Source organism: Bos taurus, chromosome 6, assembly GCF_002263795.3.
Source record: "Bos taurus isolate L1 Dominette 01449 registration number 42190680 breed Hereford chromosome 6, ARS-UCD2.0, whole genome shotgun sequence".
NCBI lineage: Eukaryota > Metazoa > Chordata > Mammalia > Artiodactyla > Bovidae > Bos > Bos taurus.
The window spans coordinates 86133188-86157151 of NC_037333.1; the positions used below are offsets into that span (position 1 = coordinate 86133188).

The following is a 23964-nucleotide window of genomic DNA, read 5'->3' on the forward strand; positions in this document are numbered from 1 at the left end:
GTTTCCTGTGCTACACAGGAGGACCTTGTTGTTTATCCATTCTATGCATGCCAGTTTGCATCTGCTGATCGCAGACACCCACTCCATCCCTCCACCAGGGCCCTCCCCTTTGGCAACCACCAGTTTGTTTTCAGTGTCCCTGATTCTGTTTCTGTTTCATAAATAGGTTACTTTGTGTCATATTTTAGGTTCCACAAATAATAAGTGATGTCACATGGTATTTGTTTTTCTGATTGACTTAGTGTGATAATCTCTAGTTGAAACCAAATAGCATTATTTTGTGCTTTTTTTTTATAGCTGCAAAGAACATTATTTCATTCTGTTTTATGGCTTAGTAATATTCCATTGTATATATGTACCACATCTTATTTATTCATTGCTCTGTTGTTGGACACTTAGGTTGCTTCCATTTCTTGGTTATTGTGAATAATGCTGCTATGAATATAAGGGTGCATGTAAGAAGATGTGAGTTGTATTACTTTGATGATCCCTACCAGTAAAGTGGAATATGGTAATGTTAGCCAAGAACCTATTTACAGGAAAGTCTTACTGCAATACAGCTTAAAAAAGAAAATCAGAGTCAAGGAAGGAAAATGGCTTTACTTGTTAACTCTTTTGAGTCATTGCATCCTTACGTTTGTATAGAATTTTCTGCATCTTGTGTCTCATTTCAGTTGTATGAAATACTGGAATTTATGAGTCAGGCTTCCCTGATGGCTCAGATGGTAAAGAATCTGCCTGCAATGCAGGAGACGCTGGTTCAGTCCTTGGGTCGGGAAGATCCCCTGGAGGAGGGCGTGGTAACCCACTCCAGTATTCTTGCCTGGAGAATCTCATGGACAGAGGAGCCTGGCAGGCTACAGTCCACACAGCCGCAAAGAGTCGGACCCAACCGAGTGACTAACACTTTGACTTTCACTATGGAGTATTACCAACACATAACAACCATAGCAGCTCAGGGTTGGGAGAGGAGCCTGCAGTCAGACCTGGAGAAAGCTACTGATGTATGTAGGCTCAGATCTTTTCAGGAGACCCTTCACTGCTAAGCTGTTTTAATTATATTTCTTATCAGTTATTATGGCTGTGTCAAAAGAGGTGGCTTTTTAATAGGCAAAGTGTTAACACTAGCTTCCATTTTCCTGAAAAACTGCTTTTTAAAATACCAAACTCTAGGAGGTCACAGATTTAACTGTTCATTTTGGTGTTTGATTTTTCTTGTGTTTTGTTTTGATTTTGGCAAGATTGAAGGTTTTTCCGGTGAACTGATTTCTTACAGTGATGGTTGGTTTTACAGTCAACATGTCTATAACTTACGTCTGGTAGAATATGAAATGTCTTCTTAGGACAGAATTGTATCATGTTTACAACATTGGTCAATTATCTTACATATCATCTCATATGTGCTATTAATTCAGGTTGAAAAGTTTTGAAACTCACTAAAAGATTATGAAGACTAAATGAAATAATAAAAGCACATGGTTTACCCTCTTTAGTTCTCACTAAATACTGAATTCCTATCTGTACTTATTACAAACCTTTTAAACAGATTCTGTATATTTGCAGTTACCCAGATTACTCATCTCTTTGAGCACTGGAGTGGCTGGGATGTTATTTGAATTAGGGAAATAATATACTTATGTGAAATAATACCTGATCAAGATGGCTTACTGGTCCCTTGATGTATTTCATGAGTTAAGACTTGATGTCCGTCATCTTGAAAAATGGAAGGAATATATCTAAGAGATTTGTTTTAGCATCTAGTACTGTATCGGGCTTCCCCGGAGGCTCAGACGGTAAAGCGTCTGCCTGCAATGCGGGAGACCCGGGTTCATTTCCTGGGTCGGGAAGATCCCCTGGAGAAGGAAATGGCAATCCACTCCAGCACTCTTGCCTGGAAAATCCCATGGACGGAGGAGCCTGGTAGGCTGTAGTCCATGGTGTCGCAAAGAGTCGGACACGACTGAGCAACTTCACCTTCACCTTCAGTACTGTATCACACATATGTTCAATGAAGGTTTTTTTTTTTCAATATTTATTTAGTTAGTTTTGGCTGCACTAGGTCTTTATTGCTGTGTTATTTCTCTAGTTGCTGTGAGCAGGGACTATTCTTTTGCTTGCGGTGCTTGGGTTTCTCATTGCAGTGGCTGCTCTTGTGGAGCACAGTCTCTAGGGCACATGGGGTCAGTACTTGTCACATGGGCTTAGTTGCTCTGGGGCATGTGGTATCTTTCTGGACCAGGAATTGAACACAAATCCCCTGCATTGGAGGAGAAGGCAATGGCAACCCACTCCAGTACTCTCACCTGGAAAATCCCATGGACAGAGGAACCTGGTAGGCTGCAGTCCATGGGGTCGAAAAGAGTCCGACAGGACTGAGCAACTTCACTTTCACTTTTCCTTTCATGCATTGAAGAAGGAAATGGCAACCCACTCCAGTGTTCTTCCCTGGAGAATCCCAGGGACGGGGGAGTCTGGTGGGCTGCCGTCTATGGGGTCACACAGAGTCGGACACGACTGAAGCAACGTAGCAGCAGCAGCCCCTGCATTAACAGGCAAATTCTTAACTACTGAACCACCAGGGCAGTCTCTGAAGACTTATTTTAAATTAAATAAAATTGTGTAATTTATCTATGGAGGACCATAATACTTTTGAAAGCTAACAATTTTTTATTCTTAGTACAGCCTAAGCATTTCTAAATATTTAACACCCATGAGCTTGTTTAATCTTCAGAACCCTATCATCATCTTATGGATAAAAGAAGTAAGGCCTGCAGAGTTAAGAAACTTTCACAGTGTAATACTACTCAGCAATAAAAAGGAACAAACTATTGATAACCTGGATGGATCCCTCAAGAATTATGCTGAGTGAAAACAAAAAAATAAAGCCAATTTTAAAAGTTACATATTGTTTGATTCCATTTATATAACATTCTTGAAATGACAGCACTACAGAAATGGAAAATAGATTAGTAGTTGCCATGGGTTATAACAGGGTAGGAGGCAGGAGGGAAATGCTTGTGGCTATAAAAAGTCAAAATGAGGGATCCTTGTGACACAGTTCAATGTCACATCCTGGTCATAAGTTACTCTACTTTTGCAAAATCTTACCTTTGGGAGAACTAGGTTAAGTGTACACAGTATCTCTCTATTATGTCTTACAACTGCTTATGAAGCTACAATTATCTCAAAATGGTTAAGTGCCAAAAAAAAAGAAAGGAAAAAAGAAACTTGCTTAGGGTTACACAGCTAAGGGAAGTTCAAATGCCAGCAAACTAGTTTCAGAGCTGTGTCACCCACTATACCAAAGTTCAAACCTAGTTGACTCTCAAAAATACTTTTCATCAGAACTCCACACACACATCATTGATTTCTACAAAAGTTTCTTAAAACAACACATAACCTTAATATATGAGACATACTATAATAAATCGATTTTTTATACCCCACTAAGGAGTTGTGAACTTTAGTTTGATAGTCCAGTTTCCTGTACTGCCTCTCTGTTATATATCTATTTTAGCTCTTGCTACCAAGATATAAGCAAAAGAGCTCTTCCAGCATTGCCAGTATGTTGCGTTCTGTTCCAGCACCCTTTACAGGCTGAGCCAGTGATCTTGCATCCTTCTATTTTGCTTTAGACCATCTCCTCTGATGAAAACATCTTATTTCTAATCATTGCACCCATTATCCCTTTGCTAGTAATTATCCAACCCCAAACTTTAGTTCGTATTTATAACTGTGTGATAAAAATTATTATAGAATGCTTCCACATCATTGGGTCCTTTTTTTTTTTAACCCCTTACTTCCAAAACAGTTATTCAGTGTTTTTCATTTCCATTTTTAGCACAGTATTCCAGGCTCACAGGGTGAAAATGTTAGGTTATTCTTCACTCCTGTTTCCTTAACAGGTACGATTCTTCAAGTTAAGCCATTTTGATCCTCTCCCCCAAATTATTCAAATTTACTGTGCATAATCCTTTTAAGGAGCTTCCCAGGTGATGCTAATGGTAAAGAACCTGCCTACCAGTGCAAGAGATGTAAACGATGCGAGTTTGGTGCCTGGGTTGGGAAGATCCCCTGGAGGAGGGCATGGCAACCCACTCCAGTATTTTTGCCTGGAAAATCCCATGGACAGAGGCTGGTGGGCTACAGTCCATAGGGTCGCAAAGAGTCAGACACAACAAGTGACTTAGCACGCACGCAGTCATCCTCAAACAGTGTTTTAATCATATGACTTCCCTGCTCAGAACCCACAGTGGGTTCCCACTGCCTGCTTCCTGGATATTCAGGTCTAGTGTTACAGACCTGTCATTTAACTCTACCCACCAAGAAGAGAGTGCTCCCCACTGTGTTCTTATCTCCCTCACCTCATTTCACATACCCATTCCCACCACGTGGAATACTTTCTTCCATGTTGTCTGTGAGTTCATATTTAGGTTCTGCCTCAAATCCTGTACTGCAGTTATCATGCTTTTATCTTTATATTGATTTGGTATTGTCTCATTTGGAGCATGAGTATACAGTATTCCAGGAAGTTAAATTAAGGGTAGAGATTATGCCTGTATTTTGTCAAGGTTGGGATTTACTCTGCTTACAAACTAAAAAACCATTCTATTACTGTTTCTTGGATACTGGTAAAGGACACAATGAAAAACGTTACTATCCACGACACAGTGGGCAGCCTGAGCATCAGCACATTAGTATCAGTTCCTCTTGCATCAGAGTTGCACCTGGGAGCATCAGGAAGATGCTGTGTGCATGGTGTTTCTATGTTGCAGCTGAGGAACACTGAGTTTGGGGAACAGATGCTTTTATAGGAAGCAGCAGTAAAGCCTCATCATGTCTCACAATGATCAGTTGCAGAAGCAACCCCAGGAAGTGGCCTGGGTAATAGAGCAATCAGGGCCTGGCAGTCTTGATACAACCCATGAAGACTTACAGTAGTGCAGGAAGTCCCAGAAGGATTGTCCTCTCTCCGTATCTTACAAGTTAGATAAAAAGACATGAGAAATTTCCCCAGCATCACTCAGGGGATGTGAGAAAGACAGCTCTAACTCTTCTAGATCAGAGATCTAACTGTTCTAAGTCACAGTGTGCCCCCTAATACTTAAATTATTTCTGTGGAATAAATTGAGCAGAGCAGGGAACTCTTGAATTTGTACTTAACACCTAAATTTCTTATGTTGCATCAAAACAAAGAAGATTGACAATTGTCCCAACTTCTAGATGTTCCCAGAAATAATCTGGGTATTCTTCAGTGGTGTGGAAGGAATTCTTCAGGTAAAGGTACTTGAAGAAGCCTGGGAAACTTGCCGAAACTAAACTTGACTATAGTATCCTACTGGGAGCCCAGTGAAGAGGAGATCAGTGTGATTTCCTAGGGAACTCTTGGACAAGCTGGATTAGAAATGAACATCTTTTAAAAATTAGAAATGGTTACCTAAAAGAAAGCAGTGTTTTCCTCTATTGCTCACAGTGTTCTGACTCTGAATGTGGGTTTTTTCTTTTTCTCACACCCACCAGTTCTCCAACATCACTTCAATTCGGACTCTATCTCTCTGGGGTTAACACAGGCTCCACAAGACGCCCCTTGACTTTCAACGCAGATCACAAGTCTAAGTTGTCACCCATGCTCTGATCCACCAGCTCGAAGTTAGAGGTTTTCATGACCCCCTCCTCAAGTTTTATAATTGGCTAGACCAGTTCACACAACTCAGGAAGAGTTTATTTGCTAGATTACAGGTGGGTTCTAACAGAACACAACTCAAGAACAGCCAGATGAAAGAGACGCATAGGAGCACAAAACTTCCATACCTTCTCTGGGCACATCACCCTCCCATCACCTCAGTATGTTCAGAAGCTCTCTGAACCCTTCCATTATGGTTTTTATGGAGCCTCAGTATGTAGGCCTCAAATGATTATGATTTAATCATTGATTAAAACCTGGTTCCTTGTAGCTCAGGTGGTAAAGAATCTGCCTGCAATGCAGGAGACCCAGGTTCAATCCCTGGGTCAGGAAGATCCTCTGGAGAAGGGAATGATGACCCACTCCAGTATTCTTGCCTGGAGAATCCCATCGACAGAGGAGTCTGGTGGGCCACAGTCTGTGGGGTCGCACAGTCAGACACGACTGAGACACAACTGAGCGACTACTACTGCTACTCTTATGATTGCACTCTCCAATCTCCCGCCCCCTCCCCTCCCTGGATTTGTAGGTGGGAAGTGATGGCTGAAAGTCCCAACTTATCGCACCACTGGTTTCCCCTGGCCACCAGCCCCCCCAACACCCCCACCCCCCATCTCGGTTTGGAGGCCTTCTAAAATTCACCTCACTAGCATAAACTCTGATTGAGAGGAAGTTGTTAGGAATAACAAAGGTACTCCTTTTACCTTTGATGTGGAGCTATTTCAGGAACTAGAGAGAAACAGAATATAACAAAAGATGCTCCTATGGCTCTTATCACTTGGGAAGTTATTAAGATTTTAAGAGCTCTGTATTAGGAGGTGGGGACAGAGAGAGATTGATTGATTGATCGCTTTATTTCACAGTACCTGACTAAAAATGAGTAAGAGTATACCGGTGAGTGGCTTTGGAATACTAAATATCCAGAAATACTCATTCATTTCAATGCTAATGGCAGTCAAAAGGGGTTTTTTTGGTTATGTTCAGGGAAGAAGAAAACAGCACTGAATTCTTACTGGAGTCTAGCAGGTAAACCATGACCTGAAGCAAGAGAAAGCAGAAACTATTTTTAATTGTGGAATTTTCCAAGTACATAAAGTAGAGAGAGTAACATAAGAAACTCTTAACTTTTCCATCACTCAGCTTCAATTATTATCACTGTATGCTGATCTTATTTCATCTATCACCCCCACATTTTTCTAGAGTATTTTAAAGCAAACTCTAAACATTGGCTTATTACCTGTAAATATTCAGTACTACACCTAACAAAATTAACAAAAATTTCCTAATAGTATGTACTATTCAGCCCATTTTCAAAGTGCTTGTCAGTTTTTTAAAATCAGGATCCATATGCTATATTTTATTATGTCTTAAGTTTTAATTTTTTTTTTTAAATTAAAGCTTTATTGAGGTATAACTCACATATCATTAAGGGTTACCACTTTAAACTGTACAGTTCAGTGGTTGTTGTATATTCACAAAGTTGTGGCTTCATCACCACTGTCTAATCCCAGAATATTTTCATCACCCTACAAAGAAACTCTGTACCCATCAGCATTCACTCCCTATTCACCCTTCCTTCCAGTTACTGACAACTATACTAACCTACTCCCTGTTTCTATAGATTTGCCTCTTCTGGACATTTCATATAATGTTTGTGAAAAATTGGCATTAATTCTTTAAATGTCTGGTAAATTTCAATAGTGAAACAATCTGGTTTTGGCTTCTTCTTTACGGGATGTGCTTTTTATTATGAATTTAATATCTTTACTTACTATAGTTCTATTCAGATTTTCTGTTTCTTCTTGAGCCAGTTTTGGTAGTTTATCTTTCTTAAAAATTGTCCTTTTTATCTAGGTTATCTAATATGTTGGCATACAACTGCCCATACAATCCTTTTTGTTTCTGTGAGGTCAATAGTAGTGTGTCCTCTTCATTTCTCATTTTAGTAATTCTGTTTCTGTTGGGCAGTCTATCCATTTGTCAGTGTTACTGATCTTTTCAGAGTCAACTTTGAGTTTCATTGATTTTTCTCAGTAGTTTTATTTGCTATTGATTTCTACTCTAATCTTTACTGTTCTTTTCTCCTTAGGGCTTTCTACTGATAAATGTATTTATTGATTGCCCTTGATGAATCTATCTATGAAATCATGGAATTAGGACATGCTGGAGCTAGAAGCACCAGTTCACTGCTTCACAAACATCAATGCGTATACCGATTGGTTTAGGTTTTGGTTGAAGTGCAGAATCTGATTCAGTTGTAACGCTGGAGGGCAAGTTTTCCCATTTCGCTTCCAGGCAATGCCAATGTTGATGTTCTAGGACCACACTTGGAGTGGTAAGAATCTAGGTCATTTGGTATCAGAGTTGTTAGTGGGGTTTTTCAAACCATGTTGTTTCTCCCCATTCCAGGCATATTAGTGTGCCCCCTGCTTGAGAATTAGTGCTGTGATTAATTATGAGTGATACAGGTATGTGATGTCTCTTTTAAAAAAATTACTGAACAACTAATTTTACAGTTGAGGAAACAGGCCTCAAAGAAGTAAGATTCCCTGCCTGGCATCATATAACAAGCTAATTAGCACAGATGATTCAGGTCAAATAGAGTAAGGCTATTGGGTGGATATAGTCTTTCTGCTGATAAGGCTTGATTTTAGCAAAAATATCTTTGAGTATGCTATTACTAAGCAAAGGTAACAATCAGGGTAAATAGCAAAATATATCTTTGAGTATGCTATTACTAAGAAAAGGTAGCAATCAGGATAAATAAATTTATGGTTAAATTTATTTTATTTATTTATTTTTTGGCCCTACCGCACAGCATGGGGGATCCTAGTTCCCCAACCAGGGACTGAACCCATGTCCCCAGGATTGGAAGCATGGAGTCTTTGGAGAAAAAAAAAAAAAAAAAATTCATTTTAACATAATGTAGAAACTGTCAAAACTAGGTCTGAAAATATTTCAGGCAGGTAAACTGACAACATGGAAGCATGCAGTCTTAACCACTGGACCACCAGGGAAGTCCCTCTAGTTAAATTTTCTTAACTCCTTTAACGGATTTCAACCCAGGGAAAATATTACTTAAGTGAATTTCTTCTTTATTACTCTTGAGTAGAAGCTTATTTGATATCTCAAATGACATTAAGGAGAATAGAAACAGATATAGATACATAGATAATCTAAGGGCCCTATATTTTTTAATATATTTTTTAATTGAAAGATAATTGCTTTACAGGATTTTGTTTTCTGTCAAACCTCAACATGAATCAGCCATAGATACATCCCCTCCCTTTTGAACCTCTCTCCCATCTCCCACCCCATCCCACTCCTCTAGATTAATAAAGAGCCCCTGTTTGAGTTTCCTGAGCCATACAGCAAATTCCCGTTGGCTATTTTACATATGGTAATGCAAGTTTCCATGTTACTCTTCATACATCTCACCCTTTCCACCTCTCTACCCATGTCCATAAGTCTATCCTCTATGTCTCTTTTTCCATTTTTTCCATTGCTGCCCTATAAATAAATTCTTCAGTACCATTTTTCTAGATTCTGTATATATGTATTAGAATACGGTATTTTATCTTTCTCTGACTCATTTCATTCTGTATAATAGGTTCTAGGTTCATCCACCTCATCAGAACTGACTCAGATGCATTCCTTTTTATGGCTGAGTAGTATTCCATTGTGTATATGTACCACAACTTCTTTATCCATTCATCTGTCGATGGGACGTCTAGATTGCTTCCATGTTCTAGCTATTGTAAATAGTGTTGCAAAAAACAATGGGATACATGTGTCTTTTTCAATTTTGAAAAAGTTTCCTTAAGGTATATACCTATGAGTGGGATTGCTGGGTCATATGATGGTTTTATTCCTAGTTTTTTAAGGAATCTCCATACTATCTTCCATATTGATTATTTTTAGATGAAGATTGAATAAAAATTCATAATTCTTTTGTATAAATTTGTCATCAAATAGTTAAATGGTGTTTTATTACAAGGTCTTTTTAGTACCTTCAGTAATTTCTTTCACTGTAATGGGAAATTCATTTTATACTTAATTTTATACTCTTAAGAACTGTTACAACAGAAGTCCAAAATAGCTTTATTTAGGAATTATTGGTCTTCAGTCATTTTGAACTTCAAGTAAGCTTTCCTTTCAATATCTTTCTGTTAGTTGGTCATTTTAAGTCTCATATTAATGCTTTTAGGTATCATTGGGAAATTTCTCTATGACAACTGTTCTGTTTCACATTTAAGATAAAAGTTATTGTTGTACTACATATGAATCATTCCCACTTTACCAAGAATTGGGTATGATGTAGCATACTTAATATTAACATAGTGTTAAATATAATTTACTTTGCTTCAGTTATTAATAAAACATTTCAGTATTTCTCCATATGTGCATTCATCATTGCATTATGAAAGTGAAAGTGAAGGTCCCTCAGTCGTGTCCAGCTTTTTGTGACTCTATGGACTCTACAGTCCATGGAATTCTCCAGGCCAGAATACTAGAGTGGGTAGCCGTCCCCTTCTCCAGGGTATCTTCCCAACCCAGCAATCGAACGCGGATCTCCCGCACTGCAGGTGGATTCTTTACCAGCTGAGCCACCTGGGAAACCCATCATTGCACTATAAGGAGGTAAAATAGGATCTTGGAGAGATGATTGGTTTGCAGAATAGTGTGACTAAATGTCACTTAGCGACGTGACTTTGGGTCCATTTTTTTCACTGCTATTGACTCGATGAGCACATGACTGTAAAATTTATGAAAACTTCCTCATATGGAAATTAGCAGCCTTAAAGAGGTGTAGTCAAGACCCATATGCTCTTAAAAGGACCTTGATTTGAAAACCAATATAGTTTATTATAACTACAGTCGTTTCTACAGGGTTTCTTTAGTCCACTGCTCCTGCTGTGTTTCCCATCAAGACTGTTTATACCACCATCCAAATCTAGAAACAACCAGATAATCACCAAAATTAGAAACACAGAGCTTGCTCTCCATTCCTTCTCTTTCTTCTTTCAATCCATGTGGTCATCAAGTCGTGAAATTCAGATATTCTACCTCTAGAAGTCTCTCAAAGCCAACTCCCTCTTCTCCACACAGCACCCACTGCTCTAGTTCCAACCCTGATCATAATTTCTCTCCTCAGCTTTTGCAGTAAACCTTACTTGCTCTTGAGCTCTGAGTCCCTTCTGATCCATCTTCTACAAGGCTGCTAGAACAGCTTCTCTAAAATTCAAATCTGTGACATTACACCTCACATCAAAATCTTTGCTGGCTTTAAGGTAAAATCTATGTTCCTTGAACAGAGCCCTTAGCATCTCTCCCTTACCTATTTTCCTTGTCTCATCTCACAGGTCTTACTTATATGTATCATAAACTTACTGCATTTTCTTCAATTTTGGTTTCTTCCACATGCTATGTTCTTCCATATTTCTGTGCCTTCACCCTAGCTGTACTTCATTTCTGCTCCTTTCATGGCTCTCCTCCTAACCCTTCCTTGCCTAATTTCTCTTTATCTTTTAAGACTGAACTTAAAAGTCTCATCCTTTAGTGGTTTCTAGTGGCATCTAGTGGTTTCTATATATTAATTTTGTGCTCTGGTACCTCTGTGAATTATTATGTTTCTGTAAAAATTTTAGTTTGATTTTCTGGGTGTAACATTAGATTGTTTGAGAGCAATAATACATGATCCACGGTTTTACAGGTTATATGTTTCTTTGTCTTCTCTAATTGCATTGGTCTGCCAACCTCAGTACAATGTTATGTAATAGGCATGGGTAATAGATATTAAACTTTTCTGAAGAATACATCCAATGGCCGAGGAAATCGTATTGGACTTAGAACTTGCCTGAAATCCTACATTAATATCATATCTACTGTCTTTACCATCCGAGCCACCAACCCCCTGGACAAGGAAATGACTACCCACTCCAGTATTCTTGCCTGGAGAATTCCATGGACAGCCTGGTGGGTTACAGTCCATGGGGTTGCAAAGAGTTGGACACAACTGATCAACTCTCACTTTCACTATCTTAGCTTTAAATATATATAAAATTTACATTCGATTCCATAAAATGGATGTATATGGCTCAACATGAAGACATTTTAGTTGTCCTGTAATAAAGTTAATTGTGGTTGAAAATGTTAATGTTTATTCCAAAATTTCAAGCATTCTCTGTAAGCTGCCCAGTTTTGTTCTTTAGGCATCTATTTACCCAAGTTTGATGAATAGTAAGCACTTCAGTGTTGAGGACTAGGTCTTTTATCCCTGGGTTCCCAGCATTAAATACAGTGTCTAACACCCAGTAGATGCTTAATGAATGAATAAACAAAAGTTCGGTTTTGTTTATTTGTCTAACACCCAGTAGATGCTTGAATGAATAAACGAAAGTTCAGTTTTGGAGAAATAGTGTTGAATGTTAGCATTGTGAAGAATTAAAATTTTAATTATTTTTTCTCATAGAAAAAGTAAGACTAACAACATTGTGAAAGTTATGCATTTAAAAATAATTTTTGGTCTATACAATAAAAATAGAACTTTTAAAAACCTTTTATAGTTATAAGCCTGAAATAGAAAAGATCACATTATAAGTATTCAGCTCAATCAATTTTTAAAAAATATTCATTCATTTAATAACTACCCCTTTACATGTTAATATAGATAACTTACTTTTCATGAAAACTGTATTTCTTCCCCTAAAATGTTGCAAGAAGGTGTCATGTGTTATATTTGGGGAAATTTGTTTAATGTCTGGCCTCAGAGAGGACAGCTAGAATCTTACATCCACTTCCACATTTCTTTTTTTTTTTTTTAATTAGTTAATGTTTTAGGTCCCTGCTGGCTATCTATTTTTTAAAGCACATTTTGATGTGGACTTTTTTTTTTAAGTCTTTATTGAATTTGTCACAATATTGCTTCTGTTTTATGTTCTTGGTTTTTTTCTGTGATGGATGTGGGATCTTAGCTCCCAACCAGGGGTCAAATCTACATCCCCCGCTTTGGAAGGTGAAGTCCCAACCATTGGACTGCCAGGGAGGTTCCTAGTTGTTTGTTTTAAATAGAGCAACGTGTATATGTCAGTCCCAAACTCTATCCCTCTGCCCAACTCTTCGTCCCTGGTAAACCAGATGTTTTTTCTCTAAGTCTGTGAGTCTGTTTCTATTTTGTAGATAAGTTCATTGGTATCATTTTTTTTTTAGATTCTGCACAGAGGTGATATCATATGACATTTGTCTTTCTATGACTTCACTTGGTATGATAATCTCCAGGTCCACCCCTGTTGCTGCAAATGGCGTTATTTCATTCTTTGTGATGGCTGCAGCTCAGTGGTTTTTCACATACTCCCCAAGTTCACAAAACTAACACCACATCAAGCAGAACTTTACCTCCCCTTCATAAGTCCCTCCATACTCTCTTCCAGTCATTGCAGCCCTTTTTTCACAGCGTACATTAGTTCCACAAAATCATTTTATACTTGAGTACAATTCAAGACAGGTAACAAACTGACTAGAGAATTTCTTATGACAAATCAAGCTAATGATGTAATATTCATTGTTAGTAGCCAGAGTTATAAAATGGAGAAAATTTATAAGTACTAATTATTTTCACGTAGTTAAACTAACCAGGAAACAAACTTAATTGTAATGACCATACTCTTATACACTGCTAACACAAAAATGTTGATAATAAAGCATGAAATAATCATTTGACTTTTGTATTAAATAATTAATAATGAGCAATAAATTCTTTTGAGCTCTTAGGTCTAGTTGTCAAATTACCCTGATTTTTGTTTGGCTTGCTTTCATTTGTTCAGAATAATAGTTCTCCACAGGGAGAAGATGTCCTTCTGCAGACTCTTGGCCATATCTGGGGATATTTAGGGTTGCCATGCCTAGAGGGTGCTACTGACATCTATAGGGCAAAGGCATCCATTACGACTAAATTTAATTCACAAAACAGCCTCACACAAGAAGGAGTTGTCTGGCCCAAAATATAGTAGTGCCAAGGTTGAGAGTAATATTTCCTAAAGAATGGGAGGGCTGTTTATGTTTGACACATGTTAATTCAAGCAGGTTATAGCACCATACTAACCGGAGTCTAAAGTATTAGGAATTTAATTTCCCTATGCAAACTGCATTATTAGGAATTTAATTTCTTTCTGTAGTTTATGCATCCTAGACACTATAACCAGTTGTCTTAAACATTTCTGCTACTGATTACAATGAGATGAGGCAATGTAGAAGAGCTGGTACCACCACTTCTGGAAAAATGCCTCAAAGCCTGGGGTTTTGTACTTGTTCCAAATCCAGCTCTCCCCACGTGACTGGTTGTCACCAGGTTGGAGTTAGGTTGTGTACGTTGACTAGCAGCATTGTTTAATTTTGTTGTTGCTGCTGAGTCTCTTCTGTCGTGTCCGACTCTGGGCGACCCCATAGACGGCAGCCCACCAGGCTCCCCTGTCCCTGGGATTCTCCAGGCAAGAACACTGGAGTGGGTTGCCATTTCCTTCTCCAATGCATGAAAGTGAAAAGTGAAAGTGAAGTCACTCAGTTATGTCCAACTCTTAGCGACCCCATGGACTGCAGCCTACCAGGCTCCTCCATCCATGGGATTTTCCAGGCAAGAGTACTGTAGTGGGGTGCCATTGCCTCCTCCGGTGTTCCTTGTTACTACCTCACAAAACAACCACAACCGACCGTCTTATCCTAAACCCTAATTTTGTTGTTAGGGCCCTGAATTAATGGTCTGTTGAGGTCCTTTAATGGACCAGAACCTGGTGGTCCGGAGTCGACCATAAGAAAGTAAAAGAGAGAGAGAGGCTGATATTCCCTGGTTTACGCGGAAAACCAATAAAGTCCTTGACACAGGGCTTGCATCGCTCACGAAGGCACCGGGCGCCCCCTCGAGGGGGTGAAAGCACAGTGCGCCTTCTCAAGAGGGTCTTAGAAGCCCGGGCAGGAGAGTGAGCATGATGTGTTTCTACACTCCAGAGAACTAGCTGGAGGGAGAGAGAAGAGAGAGAAAGAAAGACACTGGGACCCAAGCTCTGATGGAGCAAAGGTGTTTTATTCAACATAGCATGGGTATATATACTGTCTTATAAGGTAGCTATTTTCAGCAAAGATAAAGATCAGAAGTCCAGACTTACAAATTATCAAGGAAACATAAGGCAATCCATATCAAAGAGAGAGGGTTATAAATAATCACTTTTACTGTAGGGTTCATAAAAAGGAAGAGGGTCGCAAATAATTACTTACCACCATATGGAAAAACTAAGGAAGGAAATGCATGTATTCCTCAGCCCTGGGAGCGGTTTGCCACCCCTCTTAATTCCTGAATATTAAGGAATTAATAAGGAACAGAGGGTTCATGACAGATCCAAAACAGCACACAGGAAGCCTCCTGTTAAATGCCTCCTGACAATGGTCTACAGACCTGAGGCCAAGAGAATGGTACCTTATGGACCACCAGTTAATCCAACTCCAGCCATGTTTTCCTGCATTAAGTGGGCAATCCAGCAGCTCTCCACAAACATCCATGCAAGCCCACACACCCCTGCCCTATTCCTTTCTCCCAGGGATTGTGGAAGGTCAGATACAGTACAGTGCACATAAATGCTGGTCATAGTGTTGGAAGTTAATATCTGATAAAGTTCTTCATGGCTCTTTTTCAGGGATAGTTTTTTTGTGTATTTCATTGTCCTTGGGAGATTGTTCCATTCTTGACAAGTTTGACCTGTAGTAAACAGAGAAACCAGATTTGAGCCATGGTCCTAAAACATTTATTGATGTGCAAGAATTAATGGCAACATAGAAGTTCTGACCTTCCTAATAAACTATCCTCTAAAGAAATTACCTCGGAGAATAGTACAACAAACCAAAATTTGTATAAACCTCAAGTTCTTAAACTTAATGGAGAAGAAAGTGAGCTTAGAATTTGGCCAGTTGATTCTGTTCCATTTAACCATGAAAGCAGATATAAATGAAAACATTGTGTGAAGAAAATTACTTGGAACAATTTGAATAAAATAATCTCTGCTTTGTTTCTATTATGGGAGCATGGGCTTTTATTAGTATTACTTTTAGTCCTCCAAAAAAGGTAAAACATTTCATAGTTCTCTAGGTCTTTTCCAATTTGTATGGAAATTTAACATATTTGGTGTTTGGGAGGATGCAGATGTCATAGTGGAAAGAGCATTAAAGAGCATTTCATGCTATAATACATCCAGGTCTATATTCTGCCACTTAGGAAGTGTTTGGCCTTGGATCTCTAAACCGTTACAGGCTGGCTTTAGCACCTGGAAAGGGGAATAGCACTTAAATGATGGAGTCACAAGAATTAAATAAGATAACTGTGTAAAAGAATGGTCAGCAAGAGGGAAGGATGCACATTATTTGGAGTCACCGATGCGTTTGTAAGTGGATTGTAGTTGTCAGGAGCACGTGGTTTGAAGTCAGAAAGACAGAGTGTAGACTCTGGCTCTGTCATGTAGTACTGGCTGTGCCTGGGGTCAGCTCCTTTATTCTTGGAGCCTCATTTCTCTGCCCTATCAATTGGTGCTCTTGGTGTAACTGTCTCCTAATGTGCAGTGAGGAGGTACTGAGGTCATCATTGTAAGAACCCACAGGACCAGACACAGGGTACGCACCTGTGGAACAAAGATGATTCAGACTTTTGTCAGGTAAAATGTGGTATTTCTTCCCTTTCCCCAGATGGTGTAATTGGTTGATGAGAGCCACGTTAAGTCTATGTTAAGTCTTAAAAATAATTTCACAGTTGGTTAAGTTCTAAGACTGCATTATACTGATAATGTTAATTGTTCATTTAAGAATGCTCAGTTTAAATAATAATTCTACCTAGTATAAATACTAATAATGCAAATAACATGTTGGGAACAAAGTTTAAGCACTTTATCCCTTTTTTCTACAGTGGCTTTATTTTTTTTGAGCTTCACAAGCTGTAGAGAATGGGTGGGGCGGGGCCAGGGTAAAAGCGGCCTGTGTGGGAGCTGTGCAGTACTGAGTTATGACCAGCCTAGGTCAGGACAGTGGCAAAGGCGTTGGTAAGAATATTAAAAGACTACTCAAGGTGTAAATTTTCATAAAATAAATACACCTTTTAGTGTTCTGCCAAGAATATTCCCAAGGAAGATTGGCATCTCTCTCTTTTTTTTAAATAGCAAGTGCATGGTGGAGAGGAACACAGCAACTATTACTATAATTTGGTGTCACTGCCTTGATTCTTGCCAAGACACCAGTAGTCTTACCCACTGTGACTTTTGCACCATCAATGCAGATGTCAATGTAGTGAAATTAGACTGAATTTTTAAATGTGCTATTTCCAGTAACCAGGCTCCACGCTCTCCCCCTTGGGTTTGCAGATCCTAATTATCTCATGGCTAACGAACGCATGAACCTGATGAACATGGCCAAGCTGAGTATCAAGGGCTTGATCGAATCTGCTCTGAACCTGGGGAGAACTCTGGATTCCGACTACGCACCTCTGCAGCAGTTCTTCGTGGTGATGGAGCACTGCCTGAAACATGGCTTGAAAGGTAGGCCATGGCCTCAAAATGAGAATGCGCACGCACCTGTTTCCTAGCAATACGTGTTCAAGAAGAGAAACTTTCCTTATGGAGCCAAAGAATAAGAAGCCTCTTGAATTCATATTAATCCACTGGGATTCGACATGTGGGTACAGAATGTTGGTACATTTGCGTACAGAAATATGTTTGACGGTATAAGGCTTAAAAAAAATACAGATCCTGAAAAGCTAGAGCTGGAAGCACTGTTACAAGTATCGAGTTCAAGATGACAATTGTGCTTCACTGGTGGATATAGCTCTAGAGTGGGGCATGATTTGTTCAAAATCCCACAGCAAGTAGGGGCAAAGCAAGTGCTAGAACTCTGATGTCCTGGCTCTTGCTTCCGTGCTCTTCCCACTTAACCATAAGCTTTCAAGGGCAGGACCTGGCGTTATTCACCTTTGCTTCTTTTCCTCCCCAATCTTTGATAACCTGCTCCTGAGTTACATATTCTTTTCCACTAGACTGTTTTCTTCACTAATACCACACAACTTAAAGCACGATATTATTAAAAATTTTATTGTTCATATACTGGTGGGCCATAAATTCCTCCTGAAAGAGGAAGAGCTGAGTCTTGGGAAGCAGGGAATACTTTATTTTTATGAAATGTTATCAATTCTGAAAGCATGAATAATTTTAAGACTGTCTGATAATCTGGGATTAATTCCCTGAAAAGCACACTGAATAGCTACTAGGGTATGTTTGTATGTGTGTGTTGAGAGTATGTTTATATAAAAAGTATTAAACTACTGCTTTGTTTTTATCACCTTAGCTAAGAAAACTTTTCTTGGACAAAATAAATCCTTCTGGGGGCCTCTAGAACTGGTAGAAAAGCTTGTTCCAGAAGCTGCAGAGATAACAGCAAGTGTTAAAGATCTTCCAGGACTTAAGTAAGTTTAAGGTTGAATTCTATGTGTCAGGGAAAACATTCTTCTCAACTACTTCCTTTAGGAGTGAGACGGAAGACAATGATGACCATAATGTATTTCATAACAATCCAAAATGCATAATGTTGTTATGAATAGACATTGTTAGGAGGGCCCTGGTAATGTAGAATATTGAGAAGTGTGAGGGATAATTATTATTGACCTAAGAGAAGTTGTCTTCATGTTAAAATACCAAATATTCTCTTATTTTTTTCAAAGCACTGTGGATATCAGCTAGTGAGTCTCAAGAAACCAGATCTAGGGAGGTGGCATGTTAGACTTGTCTTCTGGAGTTTGAGAACCACGATTAAAACAGTTGTCAAGTGAACTGCAGGAACTGACTGATATCCATAACCTGCCTTGAAATTTGAAAAAGAGTAGGTGATTACCTTCCCAAACTAGATTGGCCTAATTTTAATCAGTTAGAGGTCTGAATGGCCTGTGTCCTCGTTATTGTTATTTGGGTACTTACATGATTCACACTAAACTTAGGATTTACCAAAACAAATCTGATGGGACATTTTCAGTTTGGCCTCCCAGAGGTCTTCAAATTGTAGTCTCATTCAGTAATGAATTCCTCACAAGCACATTTGTCCCAGCACACCCCGGCCCCCACCAGCCCTCACAGAACTCCTCACACAGGAGTGTGGTGACGGAGGGGCTGTGTGTCAGGAGTGCCTCATTACACGCACTGTACTGAGGGATCATGAGCAGGAGTGAATGAGCCTGTCCCACCGTGGCCTCCGCCGCTGCTTCTACTGGTTTTTTGGTTTCTGTGTTTTCGTAGAACACCTGTAGGCAGAGGAAGAGCCTGGCTTCGTCTGGCACTAATGCAAAAGAAACTTTCAGAATACATGAAAGCTTTGATCAATAAGAAGGAACTTCTCAGGTATGAAGATCTTCTTGTTGAACTTTCTCCTTTTCTCGGTATGTTCTGTATCATATTAGGTTGAATCATATAAATTTATCACTTTAGTGGATCAGAAGCGGTTGATTCGTGACAGTTTTACATAGTTCAGCTAATGCCTTCTCCCACATCAAACACACACACATGCTTAAGATTAGATGCTTTTCTATTAAGTGTGCTCACACTGTCGCTGTGGCATAGGTATGGTCCTTTGCAGGACAGGTCAAAACTTAACACCTTCAGAAAAACAGGAAAGGCTTTGACACACTCACATATACCCAGGCTCTATAAGACAAGAAGTTGACATGTAACATTAAATTCCAATGCAGCACACAAAATAGTTTCAAGTTGGGTCATAGGTACAGATGGAAAAGAGCAAACAATAAAGCTTTTAGAAGACACATAAAGTATACCAAAATTTCTCAAACAGGACACAAAAAGTTCTACCTATAAAGGAAAAAAAAAAAAAGAATAAATTAGTTACCTTAAAATGAAGAACTTCTGTTTATCAAAAGACACTCTTTAGATTAAGAGTGAAAGGCAACTCATTACTCTAAAGGAGATATTTGTGATATGTGATACATATATTCAACAAATGATGAATATTCAGGGTATATAAAGAACTCAGTCCTTCAATCCAAAAAGAAAAAGGCAAATGAGCAAATATAAAAATAGTAAAGGACTTGAACAAGCATTTCACAAAAGAAGAAATTGAAATGGCCAGTAAACACATGAGAAGATCCCTAACTTCACTAGCCATTTGTACATATGAGTTAAAACAAGAGTGTGATAACCTCACACAACCACCAGAATGGCAAAATTGAAAAAGATAGATAATGCCAAGTGTTGAAGAAGATGTATAGTAACTCTGCTGGTGAGTTAATTAATATAGAAACTTAAAAAAACTACCATCCTCTATAAAAGCTGATCATAAGCATTTCTTGTGACCAAGTATCCCACTTCTAGTTATTATATCCAATAAAAAATGTATAGTTATGTTTAACAAAAGGCATGAACAGGAATGTTCATATCTATTAGAATGTACCAGCCCCAAATATTTATAATAGACCCCGAGTGTGTATTCACAGTAGAATGGGTAAGTAAATTATGGCGTACTCATACAGTGAAATACCATATAGCAGCTACACACAGCCATATGGATTAATCTGGTTTTGTTGGAAACCAGACATGGAAAATACTCTGTGTATTATTCCATTTATATAAAGTTCAGAAACATACACACCTTACCTTTCATGATAGAAGAAGTCAGGAAAGAGCTACCATTGGTGGGGTGAGGGTACTAAATCAGGAGTAGAAGGGAGCATAACGTGGTTTTGGAGGTTCTGATAATCATACTGTTTTTAATATGGTGGTGGTTACATGGGTATGTTCTCTTTATGAAAACACAGTCTGCCGTAGTGTATGATTTGTGTACTTGTCTTTATGCACCTTATAGTACTTTAATATTTACTGAAAGAAATACAAATACAGCATATTGCCTCTGAGAAATAGTATACGAACAAGTAACAGAATTTGAAGACATGATTGAATTTTCCAAAAGTCTAGCTTCTACAAGAAATTGCACTACAGCACCTAATATGGAGCATTGTTTTAATGTTGCTGCAGCTGCATATGCTATTGATTGCTGTTTTCTTGCCTAAGAAAATTAAGCAAACCAGGAAAAAGAGAAACAAGAACCATTCAGGATAGCTTATTTATTTCTACAAAGAGAAGGCTCAACTTTCCAAGGGTCAAGCTTTGATGAGGCGTAGGGTCTAGTGTTCGAGCTGTAGGTCGCTACAGGGAGTAGAAAGAAAGTGAGAAAGTGTTAGTCCCTCAGTCTTGCCCGCCTCTTTGTGACCCCATGGACTGCAGCCTGCCTGACTCCTCTGACCATGGGATTTTCCAGGCAAGGATACTGGAATGGGTTGCCATTTCCGTCTCCAGAGGATCTTCCCAACCCAGGGATCAAACCCAGGTCTTCTGCACTGCAGGCAGATTCTTCACTGACTGAGCTACCAGGGAGGATACAGGGGAGTGTCTTCAATCAAAATTATTTGAATCAAAATTATTGATTCAAAGTGAGGTCCAAAGAATTTGATCTTTACCCACAGAGCACCAAAGTTAAATGGGTTCAGTCTTATGAACTAGACAGAACATTTTCAATCACTTTGACTCAGCACTTTCACACCCTGGGTATGTCTTAAGAGAAATGCATGTGTATATCTACCAAAAACCATGTGCAATAGTGTTCATAAAAGTACTGTCGACTGTACAACTGAAAGAGCAAATGAAATGGATCCACTGTAGTTTATTCCTACAATGGAATACTGTCCAGCATTGGAAGCAAATGAGCTACCATTGCATACAACAGTGTGTACAAACCTCACATATAAAGCACAAGGGAAGCCAGACAAAGGAAAATGTGTACTGTATGGTTTTGGGGAAAGAATAAAGTGTTAAAGAACCTTGTTCATTCCAATTCTTAGTTTTCTTCACAGGCTATTAATATGTGTGCAGTTATCAAGAGAGATGGTAATTTGCAGATTATCCATGTGCTGCTTTTGAAGTGTTTTACCATTTGTTAATATTTTTAATAGAGAATCAAAAAGAAAAGAGAAACTCACATCAATGAAATGTATTATTACCAATCATTGAGGTTGACCATGAACAGTCAGTCCCAAGTGACTTTGTTGAAAACAAGTAGATTGCAGTGATGTTTCAGTTATGATATCAAATTGGTTGAAATTAATATTTCAAGTCATTTCATCTATATGTAATGATAATTTGGGTACATCATGAAATAATATTTAATTATTCAGGGGTCTTCTAGGATTTGTATCCATTCAGAATCATTCAAGTACTTTGTTTCTCTTTTACTTTTTTATTTCAAAGTCATTTTCAGCACATTATGCCTGGTCTGTGGAATTAGTTGTGGGAACAGGCCAAAACTAGCCTAACTGTTGATTAGAGAGTTGGCTAAGGAAAAGGGAGTTTTGGCTGAACATACTTATACTACAGTCATACAGTGGAATGGTATAAAACTAGTATAAATGAAACTGCAGAAAATTATCTATTGAAATAGAAAGATACTCACAGTATTGTTAAGACAAAAAGAAATTCACAATGATTTAATGGTATAATGCCCTTTTCGTCGGAGAAGGCACTGGCAACCCACTCCAGTACTCTTGCCTGGAAAATCCCATGGGCGGAGGAGCCTGGTAGGCTGCAGTCCATGGGGTCACTAAGAGTCAGACATGACTGAGCGACTTCACTTTGACTTTTCACTTTCATGCATTGGAGAAGGAAATGGCAACCCACTCCAGTGTTCTTGCCTGGAGAATCCCAGGGACAGGGAAGCCTGGGGGACTGCCATCTATTGGGTCGCACAGAGTCGGACACGACTGAAATGACTTAGCAACAGCAGCAGCAGCCCTTTTAGTATCCCTCAAAAATAAGTATCAGTTCCCTTCAGTTCAGTTGCTCAGTCGTGCCTGACTCTTTGCGACCCCATGAATTGCAGCACACCAGGCCTCCCTGTCCATCACCAGCTCCCCAGAGTTCACTCAAACTCATGTCCATCGAGTCGGTGATGCCATCCAGCCATCTCATCCTCTGTCGTCCCCTTCTCCTGCCCCCAATCCCTCCCACCATCAGGATCTTTTCCAATGAGTCAACTCTTCACATGAGGTGGCCAAAGTATTGGAGTTTCAGCTTCAGTATCATTCCTTCCAAAGAACACCCAGGACTGATCTCCTTTAGGATGGACTGCTTGGATCTCCTTGCAGTGCAAGGGACTCTCAAGAGTCTTCTCCAACACCACAGTTCAAAAGCATCAATTCTTGGGCACTCAGCTTTCTTCACAGTCCAACTCTCACATCCATACATGACCACTGGAAAAACCATAGCCTTATCTAGATGGACCTTTAGTATATGTCTCCATAAATGATCTGAAACATTATATATCAAGGTCTTAACAGGTCATTGGTGGGTAGAATTACAGGGTTTCTTGTGTACCTCTTTTTGTGCTGTTTTTTTTTTTTTGTTTTTTTGGTAATGAAAACTGATTTTATTAAATAAAAGATAACAAGCATTTTAAATCATCCTCAACCTATTATACATGCTTGTTAGGCAACTTCTGCTAATTAGCCTAAAGCGAAAGAATGTAACTAATTTGACAGTTACATTTTTTAAATGTTTATTCACTATGTTAAAGGAATGTGGTACTTAAATAGAATTTAAAATAAAGCAAATCGAGGAGGGAGGGATAATTAGAAGTTTAGGATTGACATGTACACACTGTTACATATAAAATAGATAACATGGACCTGATGTATAGCACAGGGAACTCTACTCAATGCTTTCTAATCACCTATATGGGAAAGAATCTGAAAAAGAATGGATATATGTATATGTATTACTAAATCACTTTGTTGTATATCTGAATAACATGATATTGTAAATCAACTATACTTCAATGTAAAATAGAAATTAAAATATGTATATTTAGTAAAATAAAAACTAAAGCAGATCAAATAAAAAGGTAGTTTTTAAAAACAAACTTAATGATTTTTTTAGATGCATGAAAGATTGAAAAATTATCCCCTGGTGCGTTGCAAATATAAATATGTGGGAAAGCATGAATACTCACTTCAGTGAAAACACAGTTCTGATCACTTTTCTTTCTGCTAGTCTATTTTCTAGAGTCTGTTCATGTACCTGTTATCTAAAATGAAGTATCCAAGTAATATCATAGGTGACCATATTTAACCACAAGACAAATGCTTTACTTCTTGTCTCATGATTACATCACTGGATTCTTGAGGTTTTATTACATAGAGCATTCCATGGATT

At 38.7% G+C, this 23964-nt stretch overlaps 1 protein-coding gene and 1 long non-coding RNA gene across 22 annotated transcripts in view; one reads left to right on the plus strand and one right to left on the minus strand.

The window, feature by feature from the left end:
- The window catches only part of RUFY3 (RUN and FYVE domain containing 3), a 91729-nt gene that overhangs the window by 40417 nt on the left and 27348 nt on the right, over positions 1 to 23964 (plus strand). For all 21 annotated transcript variants that reach the window (XR_009494770.1, XM_010806206.4, XM_059887490.1 and 18 more), the window contains 3 exons: positions 17074 to 17247; positions 18050 to 18167; positions 18991 to 19092. Coding sequence is in view for 20 of the 21 variants with exons in the window: in XM_010806206.4 (XP_010804508.1) it covers positions 17074 to 17247; positions 18050 to 18167; positions 18991 to 19092 (394 nt within the window). In the remaining variant the exon portion in view is untranslated. The remainder of the gene's footprint in view (positions 1 to 17073; positions 17248 to 18049; positions 18168 to 18990; positions 19093 to 23964) is intronic.
- LOC112447097 (uncharacterized) lies at positions 20811 to 23962 on the minus strand. Its single transcript, XR_003035176.2, has 2 exons — positions 23762 to 23962; positions 20811 to 20907 (listed from the first exon to the last, which is right to left on the minus strand). It is a non-coding gene; the product is annotated as an uncharacterized lncRNA (long non-coding RNA).